The 22,491-nt window shown below is 25.1% G+C and overlaps 1 protein-coding gene across 1 annotated transcript; it reads left to right on the top strand.

The window, feature by feature from the left end:
- The first annotated feature begins 1,846 nt into the window (after window positions 1–1,846).
- On the top strand, window positions 1,847–20,323 carry LOC135130747 (nose resistant to fluoxetine protein 6-like). Its single transcript, XM_064058166.1, has 10 exons — window positions 1,847–2,060; window positions 2,107–2,285; window positions 2,332–2,558; window positions 2,643–2,868; window positions 2,915–3,072; window positions 3,127–3,295; window positions 19,377–19,564; window positions 19,613–19,914; window positions 19,980–20,122; window positions 20,173–20,323. Exons 1-10 carry the CDS (start codon window positions 1,847–1,849, stop codon window positions 20,311–20,313), a joined length of 1,947 nt encoding a protein of 648 aa, XP_063914236.1. The 3' UTR covers window positions 20,314–20,323.
- Window positions 20,324–22,491: the final 2,168 nt, after the last annotated feature.

Below are 22,491 nucleotides of genomic sequence, written 5' to 3'. Positions count from 1 at the left end.
CCTCATATTACTAGACAGCGGATTTCTGTCGGGCTACGTCACGATTATAGTGGGGGGGACGTGCTGGATTCCATAAATATAATTAACGATTTATTAATCAAACGGCTAAGTAAATGAGAACGGGAATTAACAGCAGAGTGCAACGAAACAACGTTATTCTAATCTCAAATAAACGAAGTGCAGTCCGCAACGGCAATGAATTCGCATCCCGTGCGAGCCGTACCGAGTTTGGCCTTGCCTAGCCCGACAGAAATCCGCTCTCTAGATATTACACACCGGCGCCGTATACGTGAGTAAATTGTTTCGTTATTTTATTGATTATAAGAAATCAATATTCAAAACGACCCAATTCATTTTCCCGGAAATTTGGGAACACAATAATTTTATTCTTAGTATTACACTACATCTATCCCAACTGATATACGTGTCCTTGCAAAAATGTTGATGACGTCATCACAATTTTTTTTTTAAATTCCCACTACAAAAATGTAATGAGAAAAAAAAACATAATAGGCATGCAGTCGTCAAGTTTCCGACAGCGAGGGAAGTACTGTCTAAACTCTTTAGACCAATTTTTCTAACCATATGGTCGGTCATAAAACGCAAGAAAAATATTCTTATAAAATTTATGAAAATTCTTGTTACATATAGATACGTTTTTATTTTGATAAGGTAAAAACGTGTGCTTAATTTACCGATTGATAAGACCTTTTATAATAACAACCGGTTATGTAGATAGTGCGATAATGTTAACTTTTCATTTTGCTGAAATAAATTCCTATTGGAATATTCACGACAATGTTTGTAAAATTCAAACTCAAGAATTACAAGGCAAAATCAGGACTCCTCTCCAGTTTAAAATGAATTAAAAATAGTAGTGAATTTTTGTCATATTAAAATAGAATAGAATTCTTTATTTGAAAATTAAAAAATAACTCTCCAGTTTGTTATTTTTATTTTATTCTCACTACCTTGTGGTATTAATACTCCATAATAAAATTATTAGTAACTGATTTTATGAATGGAGAATTACTTACACCGAACTTCCGTCACTTCTGAATAAAAAAAAAGCGTATAAACTTTACATATTACAGCATTTTCCGTACTTATAGTGCTTATCAAAAGAATTTTTTGCACGAATGCTTTTCAGTTAATGGTGCACACAGTCATTAAATATTACTTATTTAAAACAATTACTTAGATAACAACCCATTTAAGCTCGATAAAACCCAATACCGAAGAATATAAAATAAAATAACCACGAAATTTAAAATAATCGTCACCTGGGAATTTCTCGTTTTTCCTCAGTGTTCATCAGCACTTCTCTGGAAACGTTTTTCGCAAATTTCTCTTGATATGATGTACTAGTTTTGTTGTTTCTGATAGAGTGGAAGAAAAATCTTCTTCTTCAAACATTTTGGATAAACTATTCTAAACTGAAACCGTTGTTTGGAAAAATCACCTAGGCAACGCTGACGTAACACAATTAGTGTCAACTAGATGATTTCAATTAGATTTCTGTAATTTCTTGCAATCGTCTAGTGTAATAAAAATGCAAACAAAAAAAATTGAAAAAAGGGTCTTGTGATATAATACCGCTTAAAAACTATTATATCTATTTACATACTGCAATTTACATTGCAGAGCATTTTAAAACATTGATAAGAAAAATATGAGTGTCCAGTTAATTTTGCAGTCAAGTGTATATATTACTCGTCGCCTTATCACTTAACAGCCAAGTAGCTAATCTTAATCGAACAGTACAATAGCCTTCGTAACGTAAAAACGTTTTCACCTACATATAACATTCCACACCCAATCCAAACACATAGGTATATAAAAGAAAATGCAACTTCGCTCCATTTTCCTCATTGCAGCGATTTTCCTATCCCACAATCCGTATGCAGAATCTAAGTTCTTCAAACCAAAAACTCTGCTGAATTTTTTCGTCCAGCCAATGATTCACGTAGTTAATTCAAGTTTGAACGGAACAAAATGCGCCGAAGATTTAAGAAAAATAGTTTCTGGGGTGTACAACATGGAAATCTGGGCTATGGAAAGTGAGTTCCATTATTTTCGCGAGCGTTTCCACATTAATCGTTTTAGTGCTTGATGCCAGTAGTAAATTCGACATGGGATTGCTCACCGGAAATACTAAGCTTTATGGAAACTACGACCTGTGTATTTCAGTCCAGAACAATGTTAAGGGAAGCGCGGTGGATGGCCAGTACTGTACCATTCCTTTTACGCTAGACGACTATTTGAAGAAAGATTTATACAATGCTGTAAGTAGTCGACTCTGGATTCAAATGTGAAAATTGGAGCTTTCAGGTGGCGATCTACCAGAAAAACAAACCCCACGAGAGTGTCATCATCGACCAGATGACCTACTACTACGGTCTTTGCATCCCTACATCTTGCACTCTGCCAAATGTGGCCAAAATATGGTCCAAACTAAAAATTCTCCTGCACCTTCCAGCACAGACAAAATTTCAAGAATCGCAATGTTACACCAAAGACCGGAAAATCCAACCCAGCAAAATCGACCCCTACATCTTGTAAGATCTGATCACCTCCACCACCCCGAAAAAAATTTTCAAAAGTTTTCTCTTTTCGTGTATTTTCATCTTGGAGCTGGCCAGCACGATCTACGACGTGTACATCCGCAGCAAAAAAAAGGAACCCAATATTTTCGTGTGCGCCTCTTGGTACACCAACACGAAAAAGCTGTTGTCGACTCATTGCGAAAACGACACCCTGAAGTGTTTGTACGGGGTTAAAGTCATCAGCTCTGTGTGGATAATTGTTACGCACCTCGCAATAACTAAAGTCCATTTTAGTGTTAACCCGCTTTATGCGGCGTTCGAGGTGAGTGGTGGTTTGGGGGAGGGTTTTTGACTCATAGAGGTTTTAGTGGTTGCATCGGGTGGAGAATTCCGTGTTTTCAGCAACTCCTTTTGCCGTAGACACGTTTTTTAGCATTAGTGGCATGTTGGTTGTTGTTGTTGGTTTGAAGGTTTTTGATATGAGGCCGGTTCATTGGGCTCTTTTGTATATGCACAGGATTTTGAGGTTTGAGGAGATGGGGGTGGGTAGTTTGAGGTAGGTAATTATTTTTGCTTTTAGAATAGGGCCGGCTTTATTGGCGATTATTGCTGTTAATGTCACTTTTGTTAAGTACATGGTTGAAGGGCCGTACGTTGTGCATATTCTGCATGAATTGAAGACACAGTGTGAAAACAACTGGTGGACTACTTTGTTTTTTGTCAATAACTTCGTGAGGAATAGCGAACGGGTAAATAATCAAAATAATCCGTCTGCCTGTCTGTTTATCCCCTCCAAAACATACTTGGTCAGATTTTCCAAATTATTGATCTTCATTTTACCGTTGTTTGATATTTGAATTTTAGAGTTTTTTCGATTTTGGAATTTACAGGTATCAGATTTTTCAATGTTTTGAATTTTACGATTACCATTATTCGATTTTTCAATTTTAAAATTTTGCAATTTTTCATTTTTACAGTTTAATCATTTTTCGATTTTATAATTACCCGATTTTTCACTTTTGTAATTTTACAAATTTACAATTTTTTGAGTTTTAATTTTTCAAAATTTCAGTTTTAATTTTTTTAATTGTTCAGTTTAATTATTTACAACTTTTTGTTTTTAAGAACATCGGTTTTTTCAACTTTTGATTTGTCAACTACTCGAATTTCATTATTGTTTGGATTTTCCAATTTTTTGATTTTTCAATATTAAATTTTCCTATTTCCCAATTTTTCAATTTTTGTGTTTTGAAATCCTTCGATTTTTCAATTTCTTGATTTTTCAATTTAATAATTTTGCAATTTTTCATTTGTATAGTTTTAATAAATTTTCGAGTTTTTCAATTATCCGATTTTTAACTTTGCATTTATACAATTTTTCAGTTTTTCGAATTTTAATTGTTCAAAATTTCAATTTTAATATTTTAGTTTAATTATTTTACACTTTTTCGTTTTCAGAAGTACCCAGTTTAATTTTCAATTTTATAATTTTTCGTTTAAAAAATTTTTCCCTATTTCAAGTTCAGATTTTCCAGTTTTTGATTGTAATTTTTCAAAATTTCTATTTCCGATGTTCCAAGTTTTTGCTTTTCCAGTTTTATAGTTTTCCAGTTTTACAGTCATCCGAGTTTTGAATTTTTTATTTTAAAATTATTGGATTTTCAATTTTATGTTTATGCAATTTTTACTTTTATAATTTAATAATTTTTCGATTTGACAATTCTCCAGTATTTTTATTTTGTAATTTTGCAATTTTTTATTTTTATTATATTTATTTCGTATTTTTACGTTTTTTCGATTTCCCAAATATTCGGTTTTTAAATTATCAATTTTCAGTTTTCGATTTTTGATTGTTCAATATCAGATTTTCCAATTTCTCGAGTTTTAAATTTTTTGGTTTTTATGTTTTTCATTTTTGTTCCATTTTTCCAAATTTTTTATTTTAATTTTTCAAAATTTCAATCTCCAGTTTTCCAAGTTTTTGGTTCTGTAATTTTATAGTTTTGCAATTTTACTGTCATCGGAGTTTTGATTTTTTTTATTTTAAAATTACTGGATTTTCAATTTATGCAATTTTTTACTTTTACAGTTTACTAATTTTTCGATTTTACAATTATCCAGTATTTTTATTTTGTAATTTTGCAATTTTTATTTTTCAGTTATATATTTTACGTTTTTTCGATTTTCCAAATATTCGGTTTTTAATGAATCAATTTTCAGTTTTTGATTTTTTAATATCAGGTTTTCCAATGTCTCGATTTTTCAATTTTTCGGTTTTTCATTTGGTCTAGTTTTCAATTTTTTTATTTTAATTTTTCAAAATTTCGATCTCGAATTTACCAACTTTTTGGTTGTTCAGTTTTATAATGTCGCAATTTTACGGTCATATGAGTTTAGAGTTTTTTGATTTAAAAATTAATGGATTTTCAATTTTATATTTATGCAATTTTTCACTTTTACAGTTCAATAATTTTTCAATTTTACAATTATCCGGTTTTTTATCTTTCAGTTTTATATTTTTACATTTTTTCGATTTCCCAAATATTGGGCCTTTAATGAATCGATTTTCAGTTTTCAGTTTTTGATTATTCAATATTAGAGTTTAAAATTTTTCGTTTTTTCAATTTTTCATTTTTACATTTTTCATTTGTTCAATTTTTTAATTTTTGGATTTTTTGATTTTAATTTTCCAAAATTTCGATCTCTAATTTTCTCAATTTTTAGTTGTTCAGTTTTATAGTTTTGCAATTTTACAGTCATCTTTCCAAAATTTCGATCTATAATTTTCTCAATTTTTAGTTGTTCAGTTTTATAGTTTTGCAATTTTACAGTCATCTGAGTTTAGAATTTTTTGATTTAAAAACTATTGGATTTTCAATTTTATATTTATGCAATTTTTCACTTTTACAATTTAATAATTTTTCAATTTTACAATTACCCAGTGTTTTAATTTTTGATCTTACAATTTTTTATTTTTCAGTTGTATATTTTTACGATTTCTTTATTTCCCAAATATTCGGTTTTTAATTAATCAATTTTCAGCTTTCAATTTTTCAGTTTTACATTTTTACAATTTTTGAGTGCCTCAATTACTCTCTTTTTCTCAATTTTCGCTTTTATAAATGTTCGTATTTTCAGTTATCCAATTTTCGATTTTTTATTGTCCGATTTTTGTTTTGTTTCGATTTACAATTTCTTTTTATTTTAATTTTCAAAATTTCAGTTTTCAATTCCCAAGTTTTTGAGTTTACACTTTCATAATTTTTTTTTATAATTATCTGAGTTTTCAATTATTGAGTTTTCATTTTTATAATTCTTCGTTTTAATTTTTTTCCCTTTTTTCAGTTATTCAATTTTTGATATTTCGATTATCTGAATTTCATTGTTTCGATTTTCCAATTTTTGATATTAATTTATCAAAATTTCGAGATCCAATTGTCCGGTTTTTCAGTTTTATAATTTCGCAATTTTACAGTCATCTGAGTTTACAACTTTTTTATTTTAAAATTATTGGATTTTCAATTTTATATTTTTTACGCAACTTTTGACTTTTACAGTTGAATAATTTTTCGCTTTTACAATTATCCAGATTTTAATTTTGTAATATTGCAATTTTTTATTTTTCAGTTTTATATTTTTACGTTTTTTCGATTTCCCAATTATCGGTTTCAGTTTTCAATTTTTTATTTTTTAGTATCAGATTTTACAATTTCTCAATTTTTGAATTTTTCAATTTTACAATTTTTGGATGTCTCATTTATTCGCTTTTTATTAATGAAATTCTCAGTTTTCAATTTTAAAATTATAAGAATTTTCAGTTTCGTAATTTAACAAGTTTTTGATTTTTTAATGTCAGATTTTCAAATTTTTCAATTTTTCGGTTTTGGAATCTTCCGATTTTCAATTCTTCCGTTTTTCATTTTCCAATTGTTCGTTTTTTCAATTTAATAATTTTTCAATTTTTCATTTGTACAGTTTAATAAATTTTCTATGTAGTTTATAATTATTCGATTTTTAATTGTTCAAAATTTCATTCTTAATTTTTCAGTTTAATTATTTTATTATTTGTTGGTTTGTGAATCCATTTTCAATTTTATAATTCTTTGTTTTTAAAGTTTTCCCTTTCAATTATCAATTTTTGATTTTTTAATTATGCGAATTTCATTGTTTCAATTTCCTAATTTATTGATTTTAATTTGTCAAAATTTTCATTTTCCAATCTTCCAAGTTTTTGGTTTTTGAGATTTACAGTTTTGCAATTTTTCGATTTTTCAATTTTGTAATTTTTCTATTTTACTATTATCGGGATTTTTCAATTTTCTCAGTTTTACATTTTAAGAATTTTTCAATTTTACATTTATCCAGTTTTTCAATTTTGTAATTTTGCAAATTTTTGATTTTCAGTTTTATAAGTATTTTTATATTTTTTCTCAGTTAATTATCTGGTGTTTTATGTTTTAAAATTTTTGATTTTTCAATATCAGATTTTCCAATTTCTCGAGTTTTAAATTTTTTGGTTTTGTATTTTTCATTTTTGTTCTATTTTTCAGTTTTTTTATTTTAATTTTTCAAAATTTCGATGTCCAATTTTCCAAGTTTTTGGTTCTTCAATTTTATAGTTTTGCAATTTTACAGTCACCTGAGGTTTGAATTTTTTGATTTAAAAATTATTGGATTTTCAATTTTATATTTATGCAATTTTTCACTTTCCCAGTTTAATAATTTGTCAATTCTACAATTATCCACTGTTTTAATTTTGTGATTATACAATTTTTTATCTTTCAGTTTTATATTTTTACGTTTTTTTGATTTCCCAAATTTTCGGTTTTTAATTAATCAATTTTCAGTTTTCGATTTTTGATCTATCAATATCAGATTTTACGATTTCTCAATTTTTCAATTTTTCATTCAACTTTTAGATGTCTCATTTATTCGCTTTTTATTAATGAATTTCTCAATTTTCAATTTTATAATTCTTCATTTTTTCAGTTATCCAATTTTTTATTTTTTGATTGTTCGATTTTTGTTTGCGTTGTTTCGATCTTCCAATTTCTTGATTTTAATTTTTCAAAACTTCGATTTTCAATTTTCCAAATTTTTGATTTTACCATTTCATAATTTTTCTATTTTACAGTTATCTGATTTTTCAATTTTTCCATTTTCAATTTTATATTTTTGCAATTTTTTAGCTTTACAGCTTAATAGTTTTTCAATTTTACAATTACACAATTTTTCGATTTCCAAATTGTCTGGTTTTCATGAATCAATTTTTCAATTTTCGTTTTTATAATTCTTCGTTTTATAAATGTTTCCTTTTTTTCAGTTACTTAGTTTTTAATTTTTCAATTATCTGATTTCATTGTTTCGATTTTCCAATTTTTTGATTTTAATTTTTCAAAATTTCGATTTCCAATTTTCCAACTCTTTAAATTTTCAATTTCATTATTTTGCAATTTTTCAACTTTTTAATTTTGTTAGTTTTCTCTTTTACAGTTGTCTGATTTTTGATCTTTTCAGTTTTAAAATTATAGGATTTTTCAGTTTCGTAATTTTGCAATTTTTTGATTTCTCAATGTCAGATTTTCAAATTTTTCGGTTTTGGAATTTTCCGATTTTCAATTCTTTCGTTTTTCATTTTCCAATTGTTCGTTTTTTCAATTTAATAATTTTTCATTTGTACAGTTTAATAAATTTTTTATGTAGTTTATAATTATTCGATTTTTAATTGTTCAAGATTTCAATCCTAATTTTTCAGTTTGATTATTTTATTATTTGTTGCTTTGTGAATCCATTTTCAATTTTATAATTCTTTGTTTTTAAAGTTTTCCCTTTCAATTATTCAATTTTTGATTTTTTAATTATCCGAATTTCATTGTTTAATTTAATTTTTCAAAATTTCGTTTTCCAGTCTTCCAAGTTTTTGATTTTTGAGATTTACAGTTTTGCAATTTTTCGATTTTTCAATTTTGTAATTTTTCTATTTTACTATTATCGGGATTTTTCAATTTTCTCAGTTTTACATTTTAATAATTTTTCAATTTTACATTTATCCAGTTTTTTAATTTTGTAATTTTGTAAATTTTTGATTTTCAGTTTTATAAGTATTTTTATATTTTTTCTCACTTAATTATCTGGTGTTTTATGAATCAATTTTCAGTTTAAAATTTTTGATTTTTCAATATCAGATTTTCCAATTTCTCGATTTTTCAATTTTCATTTCAGTTCAAAATTTCAATTGTAATTTTTCAAGTTTTTTATTTTTCAGTTTAATTATTATTTTACATTTACATTTCGTTTTTAAAGGTATCCGATCTTTCAAATTTTCGATATTTCAATTTTACAAGTTTTTAATTTTTCAATTTCATATTGTTGCAATTTTTTTATTTTTCAATTTCGTTATTTTTCGTTTTTAGAACAGTCTGATTTTTCAACTTTTCGATTTTAAAATTATACAATACTCCAGTCTCGTAATTTTCCAATTTCTTGATTTTTCAATATTAAATTTTCCTATTTCCCAAATTTTCAATTTTTGTGCTTTGGAATCCTTCGATTTTTCAATTTCTTGATTTTTCAATTTAATAATTTTGCAATTTTTCATTTGTATAGTTTTAATAAATTTTCGAGTTTTTCAATTATCCGATTTTTAACTTTGCATTTATACAATTTTTCAGTTTTTCGAATTTTAATTGTTCAAAATTTCAATTTTAATATTTTAGTTTAATTATTTTACACTTTTTCGTTTTCAGAAGTACCCAGTTTATTAATTTTCAATTTTATAATTTTTCGTTTTAAAAATTTTTCCCTATTTCAAGTTCAGATTTTCCAGTTTTTGATTGTAATTTTTCAAAATTTCTATTTCCGATGTTCCAAGTTTTTGCTTTTCCAGTTTTATAGTTTTCCAGTTTTACAGTCATCCGAGTTTTGAATTTTTTATTTTAAAATTATTGGATTTTCAATTTTATGTTTATGCAATTTTTACTTTTATAATTTAATAATTTTTCGATTTGACAATTCTCCAGTATTTTTATTTTGTAATTTTGCAATTTTTTATTTTTATTATATTTATTTCGTATTTTTACGTTTTTTCGATTTCCCAAATATTCGGTTTTTAAATTATCAATTTTCAGTTTTCGATTTTTGATTGTTCAATATCAGATTTTCCAATTTCTCGAGTTTTAAATTTTTTGGTTTTTATGTTTTTCATTTTTGTTCCATTTTTCCAAATTTTTTATTTTAATTTTTCAAAATTTCAATCTCCAGTTTTCCAAGTTTTTGGTTCTGTAATTTTATAGTTTTGCAATTTTACTGTCATCGGAGTTTTGATTTTTTTTATTTTAAAATTACTGGATTTTCAATTTATGCAATTTTTTACTTTTACAGTTTACTAATTTTTCGATTTTACAATTATCCAGTATTTTTATTTTGTAATTTTGCAATTTTTATTTTTCAGTTATATATTTTACGTTTTTTCGATTTTCCAAATATTCGGTTTTTAATGAATCAATTTTCAGTTTTTGATTTTTCAATATCAGGTTTTCCAATGTCTCGATTTTTCAATTTTTCGGTTTTTCATTTGGTCTAGTTTTCAATTTTTTTATTTTAATTTTTCAAAATTTCGATCTCGAATTTACCAACTTTTTGGTTGTACAGTTTTATAATGTCGCAATTTTACGGTCATATGAGTTTAGAGTTTTTTGATTTAAAAATTAATGGATTTTCAATTTTATATTTATGCAATTTTTCACTTTTACAGTTCAATAATTTTTCAATTTTACAATTATCCGGTTTTTTATCTTTCAGTTTTATATTTTTACATTTTTTCGACTTCCCAAATATTGGGCCTTTAATGAATCGATTTTCAGTTTTCAGTTTTTGATTTTTCAATATCAGAGTTTCAAATTTTTCGTTTTTTCAATTTTTCATTTTTACATTTTTCATTTGTTCAATTTTTTAATTTTTGGATTTTTTGATTTTAATTTTCCAAAATTTCGATCTCTAATTTTCTCAATTTTTAGTTGTTCAGTTTTATAGTTTTGCAATTTTACAGTCATCTTTCCAAAATTTCGATCTCTAATTTTCTCAATTTTTGGTTGTTCAGTTTTATAGTTTTGCAATTTTACAGTCACCTGAGTTTAGAATTTTTTAATTTAAAAACTATTGCATTTTCAATTTTATATTTATGCAATTTTTCACTTTTACAATTTAATAATTTTTCAATTTTACAATTACCCAGTGTTTTAATTTTTGATCTTACAATTTTTTATTTTTCAGTTGAATATTTTTACGATTTCTTTATTTCCCAAATATTCGGTTTTTAATGAATCAATTTTCAGCTTTCAATTTTTGATTTTACAATATCAGATTTTCCAATTTTTCAGTTTTTCAGTTTTACATTTTTACAATTTTTGAGTGCCTCAATTACTCTCTTTTTCTCAATTTTCGCTTTTATAAATTTTCGTATTTTCAATTATCCAATTTTCGATTTTTTATTGTCCGATTTTTGTTTTGTTTCGATTTACAATTTCTTTTTATTTTAATTTTCAAAATTTCAGTTTTCAATTCCCAAGTTTTTGAGATTACACTTTCATAGTTTTCATTTTTATAATTCTTCGTTTTAAATTTTTTTCCCTTTTTTTAGTTATTCAATTTTTGATATTTCGATTATCTGAATTTCATTGTTTCGATTTTCCAATTTTTGATATTAATTTATCAAAATTTCGAGATCCAATTGTCCGGTTTTTCAGTTTTATAATTTCGCAATTTTACAGTCATCTGAGTTTACAACTTTTTTATTTTAAAATTATTGGATTTTCAATTTTATATTTTTTACGCAACTTTTGACTTTTACAGTTGAATAATTTTTCGCTTTTACAATTATCCAGATTTTAATTTTGTAATATTGCAATTTTTTATTTTTCAGTTTTATATTTTTACGTTTTTTCGATTTCCCAATTATCGGTTTCAGTTTTCAATTTTTTATTTTTTAGTATCAGATTTTACAATTTCTCAATTTTTGAATTTTTCAATTTTACAATTTTTGGATGTCTCATTTATTCGCTTTTTATTAATGAAATTCTCAGTTTTCAATTTTAAAATTATAAAAATTTTCAGTTTCGTAATTTAGCAAGTTTTTGATTTTTTAATGTCAGATTTTCAAATTTTTCAATTTTTCGGTTTTGGAATCTTCCGATTTTCAATTCTTCCGTTTTTCATTTTCCAATTGTTCGTTTTTTCAATTTAATAATTTTTCAATTTTTCATTTGTACAGTTTAATAAATTTTCTATGTAGTTTATAATTATTCGATTTTTAATTGTTCAAAATTTCATTCTTAATTTTTCAGTTTAATTATTTTATTATTTGTTGGTTTGTGAATCCATTTTCAATTTTATAATTCTTTGTTTTTAAAGTTTTCCCTTTCAATTATTCAATTTTCGATTTTTTAATTATCCGAATTTCATTGTTTCAATTTCCTAATTTATTGATTTTAATTTTTCAAAATTTCGTTTTCCAATCTTCCAAGTTTTTGATTTTTGAGATTTACAGTTTTGAAATTTTTCGATTTTGCAATTTTATAATTTTTCTATTTTACTATTATCGGGATTTGTCAATTTTCTCAGTTTTACATTTTAATAATTTTTCAATTTTACATTTATCCAGGTTTTAATTTTGTAATTTTGCAAATTTTTGATTTTCAGTTTTAGAAGTATTTTTATATTTTTTCTCAGTTCATTATCTGGTGTTTTATGGATCAATTTTCAGTTTAAAATTTTTGATTTTTCAATATCAGATTTTCCAATTTTTCGATTTTTCAATTTTCATTTCAGTTCAAAATTTGAATTTTAATTTTTCAAGTTTTTTATTTTTCAGTTTAATTATTATTTTACATTTACATTTCGTTTTTAAATGTATCCGATCTTTCAAATTTTCGATATTTCAATTTTACAAGTTTTTATTTTTCAGTTTCATATTTTTGCAATTTTTTGATTTTTCGATTTCGTTGTTTTTCGTTTTTAGAACTGTCTGATTTTTCAACTTTTCAATTTCAAAATTATACGATACTTTAGTCTCGTAATTTTCCAATTTTTTGATTTTTCAATATTAAATTTTCCTATTTCCCAATTTTTCAATTTTTGTGTCTTGGATTCCTTCGATTTTTCAATTTCTTGATTTTTCAATTTAATAATTTTGCAATTTTTCATTTGTATAGTTTTAATAAATTTTCGAGTTTTTCAATTATCCAATTTTTAACTTTGCAATTATACAATTTTTCAGCTTTTCGAATTTTAATAGTTCAGAATTTTAATTATAATATTTTAGTTTAATTATTTTACACTTTTTCGTTTTCAGAGATACCCAGTTTATTAATTTTCAATTTTATAATTTTTCGTTTTAAAATTTTTTCCCTATTTTAAATTCAGATTTTCCAGTTTTTGATTGTAATTTTTTAAAATTTCTATTTCCGATGTTCCAAGTTTTTGCTTTTCCAGTTTTATAGTTTTACAGTTTTACAGTCATCCGAGTTTTGAATTTTTTATTTTAAAATTATTGGATTTTCAATTTTATGTTTATGCAATTTTTACTTTTATAATTTAATAATTTTTCGATTTGACAATTCTCCAGTATTTGTATTTTGTAATTTTGCAATTTTTTATTTTTATTATATTTATTTCGTATTTTTACGTTCTTTCGATTTCCCAAATATGTATTCGGTTTTTAAATTATCAATTTTCAGTTTTCGATTTTTGATTTTTCAATATCAGATTTTCCAATTTCTCGAGTTTTAAATTTTTTGGTTTTTATGTTTTTCATTTTTGTTCCATTTTTCCAAATTTTTTATTTTAATTTTTCAAAATTTCAATCTCCAGTTTTCCAAGTTTTTGGTTCTGTAATTTTATAGTTTTGCAATTTTACTGTCATCGGAGTTTTGATTTTTTTTATTTTAAAATTACTGGATTTTCAATTTATGCAATTTTTTACTTTTACAGTTTACTAATTTTTCGATTTTACAATTATCCAGTATTTTTATTTTGTAATTTTGCAATTTTTATTTTTCAGTTATATATTTTTACGTTTTTTCGATTTTCCAAATATTCGGTTTTTAATGAATCAATTTTCAGTTTTTGATTTTTCAATTTTTCGGTTTTTCATTTGATCTAGTTTTCAATTTTTTTATTTTAATTTTTCAAAATTTCGATCTCGAATTTACCAACTTTTTGGTTGTTCAGTTTTATAATGTCGCAATTTTACGGTCATCATACGAGTTTAGAGTTTTTTGATTTAAAAATTAATGGATTTTCAATTTTATATTTATGCAATTTTTCACTTTTACAGTTCAATAATTTTTCAATTTTACAATTATCCGGTTTTTTATCTTTCAGTTTTATATTTTTACATTTTTTCGATTTCCCAAATATTGGGCCTTTAATGAATCGATTTTCAGTTTTCAGTTTTTGATTTTTCAATATCAGAGTTTCAAATTTTTCGTTTTTTCAATTTTTCATTTTTACATTTTTCATTTGTTCAATTTTTTAATTTTTGGATTTTTTGATTTTAATTTTCCAAAATTTCGATCTCTAATTTTCTCAATTTTTAGTTGTTCAGTTTTATAGTTTTGCAATTTTACAGTCATCTTTCCAAAATTTCGATCTATAATTTTCTCAATTTTTAGTTGTTCAGTTTTATAGTTTTGCAATTTTACAGTCATCTGAGTTTAGAATTTTTTAATTTAAAAACTATTGGATTTTCAATTTTATATTTATGCAATTTTTCATTTTTACAATTTAATAATTTTGCAATTTTACAATTACCCAGTGTTTTAATTTTTGATCTTACAATTTTTTATTTTTCAGTTGTATATTTTTACGATTTCTTTATTTCCCAAATATTCGGTTTTTAATTAATCAATTGTCAGCTTTCAATTTTTCAGTTTTACATTTTTACAATTTTTGAGTGCCTCAATTACTCTCTTTTTCTCAATTTTCGCTTTTATAAATCTTCGTATTTTCAGTTATTCAATTTTCGATTTTTTATTGTCCGATTTTTGTTTTGTTTCGATTTACAATTTCTTTTTATTTTAATTTTCAAAATTTCAGTTTTCAATTCCCAAGTTTTTGAGTTTACACTTTCATAATTTTTTTTATATTATCTGAGTTTTCAATTATTGAGTTTTCATTTTTATAATTCTTCGTTTCAAATTTTTTTCCCTTTTTTTAGTCATTCAATTTTTGATTTTTCGATTATCTGAATTTCATTGTTTCGATTTTCCAATTTTTGATATTAATTTATCAAAATTTCCATTTCCAATTGTCCGGTTTTTCAGTTTTATAATTTCGCAATTTTATAGTCATCTGAGTTTACAACTTTTTTATTTTAAAATTATTGGATTTTCAATTTTATATTTTTTACGCAACTTTTGACTTTTACAGTTGAATAATTTTTCGCTTTTACAATTATCCAGATTTTAATTTAGTAATATTGCAATTTTTTATTTTTCAGTTTTATATTTTTACGTTTTTTCGATTTCCCAATTATCGGTTTTCAGTTTTCAATTTTTTATTTTTCAGTATCAGATTTTACAATTTCTCAATTTTTGAATTTTTCAATTTTACAATTTTTGGATGTCTCATTTATTCGCTTTTTATTAATGAAATTCTCAGTTTTCAATTTTAAAATTATAGGATTTTTCAGTTTCGTAATTTTGCAATTTTTTGATTTTTCAATGTCAGATTTTCAAATTTTTCAATTTTTCGTTTTTGGAATCTTCCGATTTTCAATTCTTCCGTTTTTCATTTTCCAATTGTTCGTTTTTTCAATTTAATAATTTTTCAATTTTTCATTTGTACAGTTTAATAAATTTTCTATGTAGTTTATAATTATTCGATTTTTAATTGTTCAAAATTTCAATCTTAATTTTTCAGTTTAATTATTTTATTATTTGTTGGTTTGTGAATCCATTTTCAATTTTATAATTCTTTGTTTTTAAAGTTTTCCCTTTCAATTATTCAATTTTTGATTTTTTAATTATGCGAATTTCATTGTTTCAATTTCCTAATTTATTGATTTTAATTTGTCAAAATTTTCATTTTCCAATCTTCCAAGTTTTTGGTTTTTGAGATTTACAGTTTTGCAATTTTTCGATTTTTCAATTTTGTAATTTTTCTATTTTACTATTATCGGGATTTTTCAATTTTCTCAGTTTTACATTTTAAGAATTTTTCAATTTTACATTTATCCAGTTTTTCAATTTTGTAATTTTGCAAATTTTTGATTTTCAGTTTTATAAGTATTTTTATATTTTTTCTCAGTTAATTATCTGGTGTTTTATGTTTTAAAATTTTTGATTTTTCAATATCAGATTTTCCAATTTCTCGAGTTTTAAATTTTTTGGTTTTGTATTTTTCATTTTTGTTCTATTTTTCAGTTTTTTTATTTTAATTTTTCAAAATTTCGATGTCCAATTTTCCAAGTTTTTGGTTCTTCAATTTTATAGTTTTGCAATTTTACAGTCACCTGAGGTTTGAATTTTTTGATTTAAAAATTATTGGATTTTCAATTTTATATTTATGCAATTTTTCACTTTCCCAGTTTAATAATTTGTCAATTTTACAATTATCCACTGTTTTAGTTTTGTGATTATACAATTTTTTATCTTTCAGTTTTATATTTTTACGTTTTTTTGATTTCCCAAATTTTCGGTTTTTAATTAATCAATTTTCAGTTTTCGATTTTTGATTTTTCAGTATCAGATTTTACGATTTCTCAATTTTTCAATTTTTCATTCAACTTTTAGATGTTTCATTTATTCGCTTTTTATTAATGAATTTCTCAATTTTCAATTTTATAATTCTTCATTTTTTCAGTTATTCAATTTTTGATTTTTTGATGGTTTGATTTTTGTTTGTGTTGTTTCGATCTTCCAATTTCTTGATTTTAATTTTTCAAAATTTCGATTTTTAATTTTCCAAATTTTTGATTTTACCATTTCATAATTTTTCTATTTTACAGTTATCTGATTTTTCAATTTTTCCATTTTCAATTTTATATTTTTGCAATTTTTTAGCTTTACAGCTTAATTGTTTTTCAATTTTACAATTACACAATTTTTCGATTTCCAAATTGTCTGGTTTTAATGAACCAATTTTTCAATTTTCGTTTTTGTAATTCTTCGTTTTATAAATGTTTCCTTTTTTTCAGTTACTTAGTTTTTAATTTTTCAATTATCTGATTTCATTGTTTCGATTTTCCAATTTTTTGATTTTAATTTTCATAATTTTTCTATTTTACAGTTATCTGATTTTTCAATTTTTCCATTTTCAATTTTATATTTTTGCAATTTTTTAGCTTTACAGCTTAATAGTTTTTCAATTTTACAATTACACAATTTTTCGATTTCCAAATTGTCTGGTTTTAATGAACCAATTTTTCAATTTTCGTTTTTATAATTCTTCGTTTTATAAATGTTTCCTTTTTTTCAGTTACTTAGTTTTTAATTTTTCAATTATCTGATTTCATTGTTTCGATTTTCCAATTTTTTGATTTTAATTTTTCAAAATTTCGATTTCCAATTTTCCAACTCTTTAAATTTTCAATTTCACTATTTTGCAATTTTTCAACTTTTTAATTTTGTTAGTTTTCTCTTTTACAGTTGTCTGATTTTTGATCTTTTCAGTTTTAAAATTATAGGATTTTTCAGTTTCGTAATTTTGCAATTTTTTGATTTCTCAATGTCAGATTTTCAAATTTTTCGGTTTTGGAATTTTCCGATTTTCAATTCTTTCGTTTTTCATTTTCCAATTGTTCGTTTTTTCAATTTAATAATTTTTCATTTGTACAGTTTAATAAATTTTTTATGTAGTTTATAATTATTCGATTTTTAATTGTTCAAGATTTCAATCCTAATTTTTCAGTTTGATTATTTTATTATTTGTTGCTTTGTGAATCCATTTTCAATTTTATAATTCTTTGTTTTTAAAGTTTTCCCTTTCAATTATTCAATTTTTGATTTTTTAATTATCCGAATTTCATTGTTTAATTTAATTTTTCAAAATTTCGTTTTCCAGTCTTCCAAGTTTTTGATTTTTGAGATTTACAGTTTTGCAATTTTTCGATTTTTCAATTTTGTAATTTTTCTATTTTACTATTATCGGGATTTTTCAATTTTCTCAGTTTTACATTTTAATAATTTTTCAATTTTACATTTATCCAGTTTTTTAATTTTGTAATTTTGCAAATTTTTGATTTTCAGTTTTATAAGTATTTTTATATTTTTTCTCAGTTAATATCTGGTGTTTTATGGATCAATTTTCAGTTTAAAATTTTTGATTTATTATTTATAATTATTCGATATTTTTACGTTTTTTCGATTTTCCAATTATCGGTTTTCAGTTTTCAATTTTTTATTTTTCAGTATCAGATTTTACAATTTCTCAATTTTTGAATTTTTCAATTTTACAATTTTTGGATGTCTCATTTATTCGCTTTTTGTTAATGAGAATTTCTCAATTTTCAATTTTTTGATTTTTCAATGTCAGATTTTCAAATTTTTCAATTTTTCGGTTTTGGCATCTTCCGACTTTCAATTCTTCCGTTTTTCATTTTCCAATTGTACGTTTTTTCAATTTAATAATTTTTCATTTGTTCAGTTTAATAAATTTTCTATGTAATTTATAATTATTCGATTTTTAATTGTTCAAAATTTCAATCTTAATTTTTCAGTTTAATTATTTTATTATTTGTTGGTTTGTGAATCCATTTTCAATTTTATAATTCTTTGTTTTTCAAGTTTTCCCTTTTAATTATTCAATTTTTGATTTTTTAATTATCCGAATTTCATTGTCTCAATTTCCTAATTTATTGATTTTAATTTTTCAAAATTTCGTTTCCCAATCTTCCAAGTTTTTGATTTTTGAGATTTACAGTTTTGCAATTTTTCGATTTTTCAATTTTGTAATATTTCTGTTTTACTATTATCGGGATTTTTCAATTTTCTCAGTTTTACATTTTAATAATTTTTCAATTTTACATTTATCCAGTTTTTCAATTTTGTAATTTTGCAAATTTTTGATTTTCAGTTTTATATTTTTATATTTTTTCTCAGTTAATTATCCGGTATTTTATTGATCAATTTTCAGTTTAAAATTTTTGATTTTTCATATCAGATTTTCCAATTTCTCGATTTTTCAATTTTCATTTCAGTTCAAAATTTGAATTTTAATTTTTCAAGTTTTTTATTTTTCAGTTTAATTATTATTTTACATTTACATTTCGTTTTTAAAGGAATCCGATTCTTCAATTTTTCGATATTACAGCTTTTTGATTTTTCAGTTTTACAATTTTACAATTTTTGATATTGTAAATTGTATAATTCTTTCGTTTTGATTTTAATTTCTCAAAATTAATTTTAAGTTTTTGATTTTTCTATTTTTACAATTATATGATTTTTCAATTTTCGTTTTTTTTGAAATTTGAAATGATTAAAAAAAAAGAAGAAATAATAAAATCGTCAACAAACAGGAGGAAATCGCTACCTTTTCACATTCAATCCTGTCAAAGAAAATTATGTTAAAGAGCCTGCGGACAGTTGTAAGCCATCTAAGAAAGATTAATAGCCAGTAATCGGCTATACGCAAAGATAAAATAATCCCATTGTGTTCACGTCACGTACCAACATTCAAAGACAAACAAGTTAATATTCATCACAAAAACACGCTAACAAATGTTAATTTGCCATCCAACTGACGATGCATCATCTGTCTTACATTACTTACTTAATTACTTTTCACCTTTAATTGATTAACGTAATTTTTCCATCCTTTTTTAAATTTAATTAGTGTGTTCCTCACACATGGTACTTATCAATCGACACCCAACTGTACCTAGCAACGCCACTTCTAATCTACTGTCTAAGAAAAAAACCGAAGCTCACCTTCTTAGGAATCACCTTGATTTGTATCTTAAGCATGCTCTACACTTGGCACGTAGTAGTCAAAAACAACTACGGATTCATAATGTACTGGGAGTAAGTAAAACGTACTTAACACTCACAAAATACTAAAATAAATTGTAGCGTTGGTGTTGAAGGCATCTACTTTTCCACCATCAGTCGACTGCCTGCATGGTTCGTCGGGACCTTCTTCGGCTACGTGCTTTACCGAGACTCGCACAAGAAAATCCGAATTTCGAAACAAGTCAATTCGGCTCTATGGGCACTGGTTTTAAGCACAATAGTTGCTCTTGTTTTTTACCACAAGATTTCATTTCAAGGGGAATACAAAGAATACATTTCTGCATTTTACCACACTTTTTGTAGGTTATTTTGGTGTTTGTCTGTTTGCTATATCATTCTGAGTTGCTGCACCGGACATTCAAGTAAGAGTTTTTCAAAAATTAATTCCACGATCGTATTATTTAAGTAAAATTTTCGTGATTTTCAGAACTTGTGGACTCTTTTTTGTCGCACCCTGTATTTATCGTAATGGGGAAACTCACTTATAGTCTTTATCTGGTACACCTGACTGTCATCTTCGTGGTGATGGCCCACAGAAAACATCTCGGGTACTTCAGTAGCTTTGAAATTGTAAGTTTGCAAGACTGAGTAACCAAATTTGACGTTTCGTTTTGTTTCAGTGGTTTGAGTTCTGTGGCCACTTTATGATAATGTTAATAAGTGCCACATTGTTATTTTTGGTGTTTGAAGCGCCTGTGTTTTCTTTCCTTAAGTTAAAAACACGCAAATACAGTAATCAAAATTATAAAAAGGTGACATAATGGCAATAAACAGTGCTACCAACTGAATGTTTTTTTATTGTCGACTTAACCAGAAGCGGATGACGAAAATGTCACAGGTTCAAATCCATCAATAGTCCTCGAACTTAAAAAAATATATTACACATAAAGAGCATTCCTGCGCTAACGATCTTCCAAAAATAACTTGGAATATTTTTTACGAATCATTGAATCTATAATTACAGTTTCAACTCTAAAGACCCCTTCACAATTTATAACCTTCATAAAAACCGAGGGGGCTACAACTTATTTTGGTTATTTTTTCGCAGACAGGCCGAACCGTTGTCCTTGACACTGGCCAGGACCTTTGCAGCCTTTTTTTCATTTCATTGTTGCAGTATTTTTAGACACAAAAAAGCTCCTCATACGGAACTGCATCATCGCCTCGCCTTATTAATGGCACGATGGCGTAATTTATTAAAAACCATTAAAGTACATTAACCATGAAACCTGTTACCTTGACTTAACAAACATAACGCTATTTGACATAATTATCATTAATAATAATTCCGAGATCCTGTACGGTCGCATCTTTTTTACATAATTTAAGCACTTAACATTCAACCAGTTTCTGTCTTAACGAAAATCCGCTTAACAGAAAAAACTAAACAAACAGTAATCGACGCTAACTGGAAATTGATTAATTTGTGGAATTGTTTAAACGGACATTTTTATTACCTTTTATTAGTATGGGAATATTAATGAAAAATTATTGCTTGCAAAATTGTTTGCAGTCGAATTAGAAAGGAGATTCGTGTATTGTGTGCACAATCTAGCAGAAATAAACAAGAAAGGATGTGGAGAAGAAGTTAATTAGGGATTTTAGGCCAATGACGTTGCTTGTTTGGTTCTTAGGAGGAATTTACTTTTTGAATTGAACGATGGTTCGAAATAGTGGCGGAATATTTATCAGATGTGGATACAATAAACTTGACATTTGGTCAGCATTTAAATATTTGGACAATAATAATAAAGAATAGATGAAATATGGCGTGTTGTGGCGTTGTCTGTGGCTTTTCTCCGCATTTACTGTTTTTGCGTTCTTCGAACGTTCGTTTGAAATAGTAAGTCATTTGCCAAAATTAGTCTTATCTTAGAAAATACTAGCCCCGCCCACCCACCCTTTATTTTCTTGAAGGGTAAGTCATTTACCAAAATCAGTTTTATCCAAGGTCCACCTTTCTCTCAGACTAGATAAAATATATATCACTGAAATGGAGGCAGGGTGGGTGGGCGGGGCTAATTATATATTCCTATGTAGAGTGGGAATGGAAACTAAGAGAACTTAGGCTGTTGAAAAAAGAAACAAAAGTACTAACCGTACTTTTTTCATTATACTATTTGCTATAAGATATATTTCTTATATCAGAAGAAAAAAAAAATGAGAGAACGGGTGGGTGGGTGGGGCTAAGTTTAACTTTTTCCTAGTCTTTTATAAGGAAGCAATAGCCCCGCCCACCCACCCCCTCGTCATTCCAGTGACTACTGTTAATATTGTTAGTAATTTGTAATTATGGATTCATTATAAATACGAGTAGTTTGATGCAGAACATATTTTTGTTAAATTAATTTGACTTTTGCAAAAAATTTAAAACAATTTTGAGTTTTTTTGGCTTTTATTGATAGACTTTAAAAAATGATCTTGGAGGTTCCACAATTTTTGAAAATTTAAAATAATCTTGGAAGCATTAGGTGTTGTCTTTGAAACAGTTTGAAACAATCTTGAAGGCCATTAAAAATTAGGTTTGAAAGAAAGTAAAACAGCCTTGGGGCTATTAACATTTTATTTTTGAAAGAATTAAAAATAAAATTTTTGGAATTATGCTGTTTTTTAAGAATTTAAAAGTATCCTAGGAAACCCTGGTGTTCTGTTTTTGAAAGAAATTTAAAGGTTTGGGGATCTTTGGTGTTTCGTTTTTGAAAAAATTTGTAAGAATTTCGGGCTGGAAATTTTGATGTTTCATTTGGTTTGAGGGCCCTTAAAGTATTATTTTCGAAAGAGAGTAAAACAACCTTGGGGGTTTTTGATATTTTAGTTCTGAAAGAGTTTTAAGAAATCTTCTATTTTCATTTAAAAGAATCTTGGTGTCTCCATGATCTTTTTTTAAGGATTTAAAAAATCTTGGAGCTCCATTGTTGAATTTTTTGAAGAAATTACAA

This window comes from Zophobas morio, unplaced genomic scaffold (genome assembly GCF_036711695.1).
Source record: "Zophobas morio isolate AGI-343-1 ecotype UQ-CSIRO unplaced genomic scaffold, CSIRO_AGI_Zmor_V1 ptg000018l, whole genome shotgun sequence".
In the NCBI taxonomy this organism is placed as follows: domain Eukaryota; kingdom Metazoa; phylum Arthropoda; class Insecta; order Coleoptera; family Tenebrionidae; genus Zophobas; species Zophobas morio.
This window is presented reverse-complemented; position numbering and strand designations above follow the sequence as displayed.